We start from the raw sequence: 10425 nt of genomic DNA, 5'->3' as shown, positions 1-10425 counted from the left end.
GATGTCATTATTTTCCGTGCGCACAAGTCCAGCGTCCAAACGGTGCCGCTAACTTCATTGATATGGCGACAAATTTCAACTTATGCGACTTGTTCCGTCACGTTTGTTTTATCGTGGGCCCAGTTCGCAAAAGCGTGCTCCGTTACACTGTAAGCATGCGTAGAGGAGAAGCCAAAGAACGCGGCGTTCGCTTGTTGGTTGGTTTTATTCTTTGTGAGATGCTTGTAATCTACACCAACAGCAGAAAAAAAAGAAAGAAAGAACACACGATGGTCGCTGTGCGGCTTTGGACTAACAGTTTTGAAATGTGAAGTTAAAATTAGGCATGCCCACTTCGGCGTAGCGATTGTGGCTCTCTATAGACTGCAGGCATGCAGCCGTTCACAATCTCCAGACGCATCTAGCTTCAGCTAAGATATACCGCGTCTGCAACTCGTATAAAAGTATCTGCCGAAGCTAGAGACAACGCAGGAATTGTCGGCTTGGGACGCCCCTAAATCTCGCTAACAGTAGCTAAACTATGTAGAACTTTTCACCCGCCTCACTGATTTCATACTCCGCGTCACGCAAGTCGTGCTCGGCTGTTGGGCGTGATAGCACATTTGTCTGGAACTGAGACGACGAGACGAACGTGATAGAGGCGTAATTGAGTCGGCCCTGGCCTCGTCCGCCAATCGAAATTTGCCCGGCTAACCGGTGCAACCAACCGCGCTCGCCTCTCTCCTTGAATCCGCCTCTTCCGAAAGAGCAGAGACGACGCCGCGCGCGCCCTGAGACACGACTCGGCGAAAGGCGTGCGCCGGTGAGAAGGAAGGAGGTGGGAGGGAGGCTTGTTTAGAATCTTCGAGTGTGAAAAACGCTTTTGCATACATCGCACGGCCACGCGGCGTCTTCATAGAACGCCGATACGAACGACACGGGCTCAGTGGCTGGGTGGCCCTCCCACCGGCGCGCCACGTGCTGTTCACTCTCCGAGACGCCGGGCGAGCATCCGCCGCCGCTGTCGGACAACGCTCGTGCGTGGAGACAAAAGAGGCCCGCGGGGAGTCTCGCACGCGCGTTACGAGTCTTCGACGCGGCCAGTGCGCACCTGGGTCGCATCGCCGCCGGAAGCGGCCAGAGAGAAAGCGGCACATCGGCGGTCGCCGACGCGCGCTAACAGCGATGAGCAAGGTGCGCAAGACCGACGCGGCGCCTGTGCCCAGGCGAGATTCGAGGCGCATGCAAGTGCTCATGGTTGAGGACTTCGACGTGGCGCCGTCGTCCGTCGAAGAGGACGCGCCGAGGCGCCGGGAGGTGGACAACGGCGGCGTCGTCGTCGCCTCGGACTCCGACGTCGAGGAAAACTGCTCGGACGCGGGCGACGAGCGGCCGTGCAGGTCAACCGTCGCCGTTGACGAGATACACTGGCCGCTGGGCGTGCTCCAGGAGCAGTTCCACATCCTCCAAGAACGCATTGTGGACGAAGTTCGGAGGGTGATGAGGGAGGAGTTCTACGAAATGCGCATGTCCGTGAGTATGCGCGAGGAACTCGCGTGTCAAAGGCCCTCTGCTTGAGCAGCAAGGTATGCGCCACTGTCGCTCAGCCAAGAGCAACGCACAGGGAATAGTCACGATAGGAATGAGCCCCGACGGGAGTGTGGCATTCCGATATAAGGGCGGTGCGGCACCATGCGGCGGAAAGCTTGTGCGTCCGGTATACAGCGCGCTGTATTTTCGTAATCTCTGCATCGAAGCTTACAAGCTGAGAAGCCACCAATCCGCGATTAACATAGCGTTACATCGCCGCTACCCAATGAATCTTCTGAGCACGAAGCAGCGAATCCGATTTCAGGCGACACATATTTTGCTATCCACTCGCTCGGTGAGAGCAAAGCCAGAGTGTACTGTCAGATACACGTTCATTTTTGTTCACCAGAATTCAAAGAAAACGCTCGATAAATGGCTGTAGTAAGGTGCACACTGACCATGCTTGCACCTGCTCCTCCATCGTGCATTTTCTTTCGTACTTTGCAACTAAACATTCTCATCTGCATGTACTATGCGATAGCATATATATATATATATATATATATATATATATATATATATATATATATATATATATATATATATATATATATATATATATATATATATATTGAGTACAGTATCACTTCGAAATTTTCATCCATGCGTTATTCACGAATACTGCGAATATAAATGGGGAGATTCACAACACTTTACTTGCTGCCCGAGTGAAAACGCATACGCATGTCTGCCTGCGAATACCGACGCTGTATACTCTGCGTGCCTAAATCAATTCGAAGTGTACGTAAAAGTGGCTTCGCCGCTGAAGAACCCAAAGCTTCAGAAAAGCAAGCGCCAAACAGACTCTGCGGGGTGAATGAGGAAGGGAGAAGCTGACTTCTCGCGCATTCCGCCCTTCACCCTCCGCACCCATGTAGCTGCCGTTATCAATTTCTTATGGCATTGTCAAATATGCCTTCCACAGCACTCTGCACTTGCTACAATGTGGTAGCGTTATACAGCACTCAAGATGTGTTTCGGAAGTTGTTAATCATCAATAGCGGTAGTTATATACTCGAACATACGCACTGAAGTTGACTCACTCTTCCTGGTATGAAGCTTAGTATAGCTGACTTTGTAGGGCTCGCAAAACGCGTCCTGACATACTACATACTGGTCGACGATGCCATTAACTTACCTCTGCGCGAGTAGAACCAGGAAATTGCAAAGATAAGAAAGAAAAGCATGGGAGGGGGAGATACTAAAGGTTCAGAAAGCCAGGAATAATGGGCAGTTCAGCAAGACATGACCTCATACAGCTATGTAGGCTTTTGTATGAGGTCAGGCGTAATATCGAGGAACACCAGGGCGACTACATGTATTAACCTGTAGGTGTAGCTAGAGGACGTCCCGATGCCCGAACGCCCCTCGAAAATTGTTACCTCTTATCGTAGAAGAAAGTAGGACGTGCAAACACGGACGCAAGGGAACCCGACAACCGCATCCGTGTTTGTACGCCTTTCTTCCCCGACGAATCCCTGCCAACTAGCTCAACTTTTCTGCCGGTTTAACGTTACGGCTTAGAAATGTATTTGATAAGTTTAATAATAATTGCTCCGCAGTTGTCTTCTTTTTCAGCTGTATTAGCAAGGCACGGCACCCCTGCAAAGTATTTCTGTCTATGACCACCTACCTGTGGCATACTTTCCGAATTTTTCGGTTTTGTTTTACGCCCCGCCACGGTGGTCTAGTGATTATCGCGCTCGACTGCTGACCCGAAGGTCGCGGGATCGAATCCCGGCCGCGGCGGCTGCATTTTTGATGGAGGCGAAAATGTTTGATGCCCGCGTACTTAGATTTAGGTGCACGTTAAAGAATCCCAGTTGGTCGAAATTTCCGGAGCCCTCCACTACGGCGTCCCTCATAATCATATCGTGGTTTTGGGTTTACGGTTTTGTTTTGCGGTTGTGCGCTCTTTGCAGCTACAATTCTCTTTCTCGAATGTGCTAACAAGATAAACGTGCGCTCGATAACGGCAGGTTAGTTTATGAACGGGAAAATGAATGAAATGAAAAAAAAAAAAAAACTTGGAATCACGTACACAAATGCTCGAACGTGCAGCGGCCTAGAACAGATAGACTGGCGCGGTCTGCTTCCTCTCCCTCTCTCTTTTGAGCGAGTTTGTTCTGTCGCGTTCTGTCTTTTGACAAACCAGTGAAGCGGAGACGGTGTTCCGGAGCCACGCCTATAGGCGCCCGCACACGTGTGTGTGAGGCGGCCGGTGTGCTGCGCTGCGGCGTTTGTTCTACGGCTCACCTCGTGGCTTTCGCAGATGGCGACGCCGCCGGAATCTCCCGCGCCGGGCTCGCCGGTGCCGCCGACGTCGTTCGACGGCCAGTTCAAGGCGTTCGCGAAGTTCGGCGACAGCAAGAGCACGGGCGACGCCATCACGCTCTCAAACAGCGACAAGTGGTTCAAGCAGGCCAAGGTCATCGACGGCAAGAAGATCACCACCACCGACACCGGCATCTACTTCAAGCAGGTCGCAAAGTGAGTGACCATTCCCGTGGTATACTTCAAGCATCGACACGCTGCGGCATCTTTTCTTTTTTCTCTTTACGTGTCGGGGCTCCCCGATATCATTGTGTCTTAGCAGAAACCTTGCAGTGTAGCTGGAATGTTTCACTTAGTGAAGTTCAGCTTACTGCTTACGCTGCCATCTGGTACCTATGGCGAGCTTTTGGCGAGCTTTTGAAATCTTCCGCGGGCGTTTCTGGGAAAACTAAAACAACCAGTTCGTCTAACTACATGAGGTGCTCGGTGCTTCGAGCTGGTAATATAAACGGTAGATGCATATATGCGAGGCTATGTGGTACATTTGATTATGACCGTTTAACGCCGAGTGATGCTATAGGCTGCGTGACTATGTCTGCTAATTCAATGATATTCTTTTAAACGACATCATTCCAGCCTCCATTATTGCATGGCATGACATCTTGTGGTCACACTATTGTGCCACTGCGTGTTGGCGATCGGCTGTCGGTCCCTTTAGGAGACCCACAGAGGGCGCAAGATCTGTCCAGCAGCGCTTGTGACCTCTGCATGCCACGCGAGTCGGTTATACTACGCTACTTCCTGCTCGCTTTAGGTGCCTACATTTTCACAAGTCGAACTGTGCCACTATACACAAGAATATTTCTAAACGTCAATGTGATAAAGTAACTCAGCAAAAAAAAAGAAGAAAAGAAAAAATTGGCCGCGTATCTGCGTGCTCCGCTGCAAATGCTGTATAAAGACGATAGAGGAGGCGCTGCGTGAGATATGGACGCCATCTGGCAATACGTCGGGAAAAATGAGCTTGTGCAGAGGGTTTCCTTCCTCCGTGGCAGAGGGCGTTCGTCGGCGCGCATATGGCACTTTCAGCGCAGCTTAAGAAACTAAGGTCTTTAGAATTATGTATCTATGTATTTTCTATTAAAGGAACACACCACCTAATACTTACCTAGTGATGTTGCGCCTCAGATATGCGTAATATTTACTTTTTGATCGACAACGTTCACAAGTATGAACAGCCGTACCAGTTCAAGATGGTTGGGCGGTAAGCAAGTGGTTCAACTTTGGCCGGGTCGCTAAATCAGGTGACAGACAGACAGACAGACAGACAGACGGACGGACGGACGGACGGACGGACGGACGGACGGACGGACGGACGGACGGACGGACGGACGGACAGACAGACAGACAGACAGACAGACAGACAGACAGACAGACAGACAGACAGACAGACAGACAGACAGACAGACAGACAGACAGACAGACAGACAGACGGACGGACAGACGGACAGACGGACAGACAGACAGACAGACAGACAGACAGACAGACAGACAGACAGACAGACAGACAGACCAAAATTTCTGCGTTTAAGTTCCCCAAGAAAGACTATCGTCTTTAAAAACAAAAGAACGCGGAATACCAGGAGACATCTGTCCTCTGGGCCCACCGCCTGGTGCCGCGAAACGCCGCTTTGGTTAAATACAGGGCAGCTGAAAAAAAGTACGGATTCTCGACGGTAGATACTTCCGCCCTTGTTGGTCTGTGCACGTGTGCTCACGCGCTCTTTCCTCTGCTCCCTGTGACAGGACGAAGAAGGCGCTGAACCTGAAAGAGTACCAGCAGTTCCTGGAGGTGATAGCGAAAAACAAGAAGGTCGAGGTGGAGGAGATCAAGGACAAGCTGAGCACGTGCGGCCCGCCTGCCACGACACGCACCACGGTAAGAATATATGACGCTGTGCACCAACAAGGCCCAAGTCTCGACTCCAAACTGGAGTTTATTGGCTCAACTGTGGTACTGAGAAGCAAAGTGCTACTGAAAGAACTGTTCTAAGAAAATTTGTAAATATTTGCCAATGCGGCTTTATTCCAAGTGGCGTAAATCGAATGAGAAAGAGCTCGTGCACATATAATAATGAGCACAAGAACACGCCTAGCTGATAAAGCTTGTTCTAGAGTGCCGCACGACATCTCTCATAGGCCACGTGTGTGTGTGTGGGGGGGGGGGGGGGTTCACATCTATCACAGAATCTATGTCGATGGAAAGTACGTCAAGGTGCAGGATGAACGTTCTTCGAATGTACTTCACACCCTCCAAGCAATAAGTAGCAGCAGAAAGCTGATCCTAATGGGCACCACAACTTGAATATATAAAAAGCGAACAATGTTTCACTAATGAAATTTATGCACGTTCCACTCCTAGATCTGTTTTTTTTTTTTTCTACGAACAACCGGAAGGACGAGAGGAAAGCAAGCTGCTTCCGAGTGCTCTGATCCCCTAACTAGCCGTGCAGCATACACCTATGCAATAAAAAAGAAAAATCATATACCACGGCAATGAGTCCAGCGTTTTGCTAAGTAACGTGATAGTCCCTCGTCACATGTGTACAAGTATGTCTTCCTTATATATACACACATAAGATGTCTGAAACATACGTAAACACTCTTGCAGTTGCCTCTCATTACACACGTAATGAAACCAGGATGCAGCCGTGTCGTCCGAGTTTCAGTATGTATTTGTAATAAAAGGACCATGCTATATATATGGTCGTTCAACTGTCTAGCTTTTCATTGTAACTAATGCCGTTGAAACACAGTCACTTTTGATCGCGATCGGGCCTGATCTGATCTGTATCCTTTACGCAAGCTGCAAAAAGAGCCAATGAGTGTGGAGAAAACCGTGGAACACTGGTATGAGACTAGAGAGATCAATATCATTACACATAAGAGAACATAACTGAGCTCTCAAAGCAGATTTCAACCCGAAATTTCAATATGAAATATCTGACTATATAATCCCCTCCAATAATGACCGCGCTTTTGGCATGTCATTTGTGACGTCGCTATATATAGTGGCACGGCGGCCGCTGTACCGTGTGATCATAAACTGCGCACACGCCAGCTGGGGTGCGCCCTGCCAGCAAGTTCTTCGTACGTGGATTCTACCCACAAATATCGATTCACTCTCGATTCGAGGGAACGCCTGCAGAGACACTCTCGGACTGATCGCCGGTATCCCAGACGCACATGCGAGAACCAAAGCATATACGCGGATTTCTGGCTCCCACGTTAGTGTTGTTGAACTGTTGTACTGTTCAAATTTAAGAAAGAAAAATCGAATTAGATTTGATACTGAATGCGCTAAAATTTCACCAGATTTTCTGTGGGATATATACGGATGAACATGGAATGTAGTTCTTGTTCAATATAGCGGTGTCATGAAAAGTTCTGCTTATATACAGATGGGAGTTAGAGCTTTCCCATGACAATACCTCTCCAGCGTAATTAAGGTGGTCTGACTTTTTCAAAGAGTCGATGCCTGCTTTCTACAGCCCGTATCAGAAGTTTGTCGGCTCCTGAACAATGTGAGCATGTAGCGTGAGTAAACTAGCGTTTTTCACCGATATACCTGCGTCTTGATAGCGTGCAGAGTATATCTATACTGTGAATAAGCGAAGCTGTGTTTGCTGTCGTCACGTGTTATCACACAAAACTTACACTTAATCGTTACGGCACAAATGCATTCCTACCTTTAAGTTGCTGCGGTCGGAAGCTATCAAGTGGCAAATGGGCTGTGCGTTCGCAACGGGCTATTACTGAGAATTATCTTAAAGCAGTGAATCCCGATCAAATACGGGTGTGAACCGCATCGAGGCTTGTGACGTTCGGGCGATTGCTCCATCACTAATTAAAGAATTGCTGTTCAATAACTTCGCTGCATCATGCTCACATCATCATCATCATCATCCTGACTACACCCACTGTAGGGCAAAGGCCTCCGTGCTAGCTGCGTGCTTGCTGCGGCCACATTATCCCCGCAAACTTCTTAATCTTATCTTCCCACCTACCTTTCTGCCTCCCCCTGGCACGCCTGCCTTCTCTTGGTATCCGGTCGGTTGCTCTTAATGACCAGAGGTTATCTTGGCTTTTCACTACATGTCCCGCCCATGCCCATTTCTTATCCTTCTTGATTTCGACTAAGACGTCATTAACACGTGTTCAGGTTCACGCTATGCAGTAAAGACGTAAAGCGAAACGCGTGTCTACGCATTAGCGCTGTATAAATGCGTAGACACGTGATGAGGCGCATTACTATACGATTTTCTGTCTCGAAGTCTAACCCGTAGACGACCTTCGCGCTGGTGTTCTTTCACCGCAGCCGGTGGCCACGGGCGGAGCTGTGGCTCGGCTAACGGACCACACCAAGTACACGGGCACCCACAAGCAGCGCTTCGACGAGACCGGCAAGGGTCGGGGCAAGGAGGGCCGCCAGGACGTTCCCGCGGACTCCGGCTACGTGAGCGGCTACAAGGACGAGGGCAACTACAACAAGACCCACTGAAGGCGCTCGCCGCGCTCGCGGGCACACCGACCCGTCCGGAAGCGCGGACAGGCACCACCCACGTGGCGCCCAGTGCAGCGAACGAGCAGCACGTCGTGGAGTCCCGCTGCTGCTGTCCACGGACGAGCCTGCAGGAGGCGACATTGCATCACGCGCGCCCTGCTTGCGGCACACGATGCCTCCTTTTAAACTTTTTTTTTTTTCGTTTTGGAAACTGTGATTCACGCTTATTAGGCCTCAGCAGCCGCTTGGTGCAGGGATTCGCATATAGCCGCTCACGGCACGCATCGGCTTATATCTTTAGAAACGAGCGCCTTCCCCGTAAAGGTGATCGAAAGGCACAGTTTCTTAAAAGTGGTTCGAATGACGTTGCAAAGTGCGCCTGGCACGGCGAGAATTAGAAGAGTGGAACAGAGAACGCTGCAGGAAAGGTCACAACCGTAATGTACCATATTCACGCGTTAGCCATCCTATCTCCTACGAAGCTTGTTATTATCGGAAACTAACCCGCAAAAAGAAAAGTATAACCTCCAAGAGTGCTATACGCAGCTATACTGTATGAAGCAGAAAACGGGCAAACTTTGGCACCAAGAGTGCGCTCATCCGCATGAATGTTTCCTTCCTCGAGGTTTGAATGGGAGTCACTGCCCCGCATGTACTTGCTGTGTTGCAGCCGTTTATCCTGCTCACGGAAGCCTGCCAATGTTTGCAAGCTGCGGTTTCACTTTCTCGAACGGCAAACATTCAGTCCATGGAAGTTGGTAAGGATATAAATTGGGACCGTGGAATGGGAAGCAGAGACTATAAGCTTGGCGATTTAAACGAAGGAAGCACACTTGAATCGTCTCACCATCATCTTTCTGCAATATTGCACTGGTCTGATCTCTTGTTTACTCTGCGCACGGAAAAAAAAAAGCATCAGCCATTTATATGCTTCCTAAACAGCAAACGTCTCGTGTTGCCAAACTAAGAAGTCTCCCAAATGCCATCGGCCAAAAAAAGAAAGAAATAAACTTGGATGCAGTTGTTTATAGGGCCTATAGTTAATGTGCTTCCTTATGTAACTGCCTAGCTTCAAGTTCAGAAAGTGGGAACGTAGCGTTTGAAATCAGCCTCACTCATTTGTTCACAGCTATATACAGGTATATACCGTGTCAACGCTTCTCTTGGTAGGAGGCTGTAAGACGGGGTAGTGTCATTTTCTGTACATCAAATTATGGCTTACATGGTGGCGCCACACAAGATTTTTATACGAAGTTCTTACAGCTGACTTACACCCCTGTTCTGTGTTTATTCAAGCTGTGTACTTTTCATTGTTGTCGCTGTAGTGTTCAATAAAAAGTGAAGCGTATCGTGCATCAACGTGTCTGGGTCGACGAAGTATGTCACTGTGGTCTCCCAGTGTTTCTCGTCTGATAAGAACTGGCCGCGTTCAAGGAAAATTACTTGCCCTACTTTGTCGAATGAGCCAAACGGAGGGCGACACTGCATAATGCACAACGGATGTACTGGCCGTTGCGCGTGTACAACTATGTGATATGCGCTTGGATGGATGCGTAACGGCCCGGGTGATTTGCAGGGGAGCGCTGCACACTCAAAGAGGCTGTGACGTCCGTTGTGACGCACGTTACTGATCGTCGTTACACGCCAGAGATCAACGGCAGCTTCGTCAGCCTGCACGGGGACCAATCTACTGCATTTTCGAAATTTTCTGCTGCGTCAGTAAGTGGATGGAAAGCAGGATGAAGTTTCCTGTTCGTGCTGGCGTTGGCGAGGAGGTGCACATGCATATTATAACTTTTTACATTCCGAACATGTGGACTGTTCTGCGATTACTGATTGTGGACATGAAATGACTGCAGGCAAGAAACCGGAGATTTTGCTCGCAACTGTTGGCACTTAGGTATTAAAAAGCTCAGGGACAATGCGGTAATTATATGGTTATTTGTTAAGTGATGTGAAACGCCCACATAAAAGGCATGGCCGATAACGGGACGATGCAGCTTGACCTTAGTGAAGTG

At 49.3% G+C, this 10425-nt stretch overlaps 1 protein-coding gene across 1 annotated transcript; it reads left to right on the top strand.

Moving 5' to 3' along the window:
- The first annotated feature begins 999 nt into the window (after positions 1–999).
- On the top strand, positions 1000–9762 carry LOC119377535 (tubulin polymerization-promoting protein homolog). The gene is made up of 4 exons (XM_037646965.2): positions 1000–1512; positions 3842–4059; positions 5650–5782; positions 8222–9762. Exons 1-4 carry the CDS (start codon positions 1165–1167, stop codon positions 8402–8404), a joined length of 882 nt encoding a protein of 293 aa, XP_037502893.1. The 5' UTR covers positions 1000–1164; the 3' UTR covers positions 8405–9762.
- The last annotated feature ends 663 nt before the right edge of the window (positions 9763–10425 follow it).

The sequence above is a fragment of the Rhipicephalus sanguineus genome, chromosome 1 (assembly GCF_013339695.2).
Source record: "Rhipicephalus sanguineus isolate Rsan-2018 chromosome 1, BIME_Rsan_1.4, whole genome shotgun sequence".
NCBI classification, from domain to species: Eukaryota; Metazoa; Arthropoda; class Arachnida; order Ixodida; family Ixodidae; genus Rhipicephalus; species Rhipicephalus sanguineus.
This window is presented reverse-complemented; position numbering and strand designations above follow the sequence as displayed.

What these genes read in the sequence shown, in the direction of transcription:
- LOC119377535 (XM_037646965.2), top strand. Translation starts at nt 1,165, where the DNA reads ATGAGCAAGGTGCGCAAGACCGACGCGGCGCCTGTGCCCAGGCGAGAT. An exon ending in TCTACGAAATGCGCATGTCC is followed by an intron (nt 1,513 to 3,841) that starts GTGAGTATGCGC and finishes TGGCTTTCGCAG; the next exon opens with ATGGCGACGCCGCCGGAATC. An exon ending in TACTTCAAGCAGGTCGCAAA is followed by an intron (nt 4,060 to 5,649) that starts GTGAGTGACCAT and finishes TCCCTGTGACAG; the next exon opens with GACGAAGAAGGCGCTGAACC.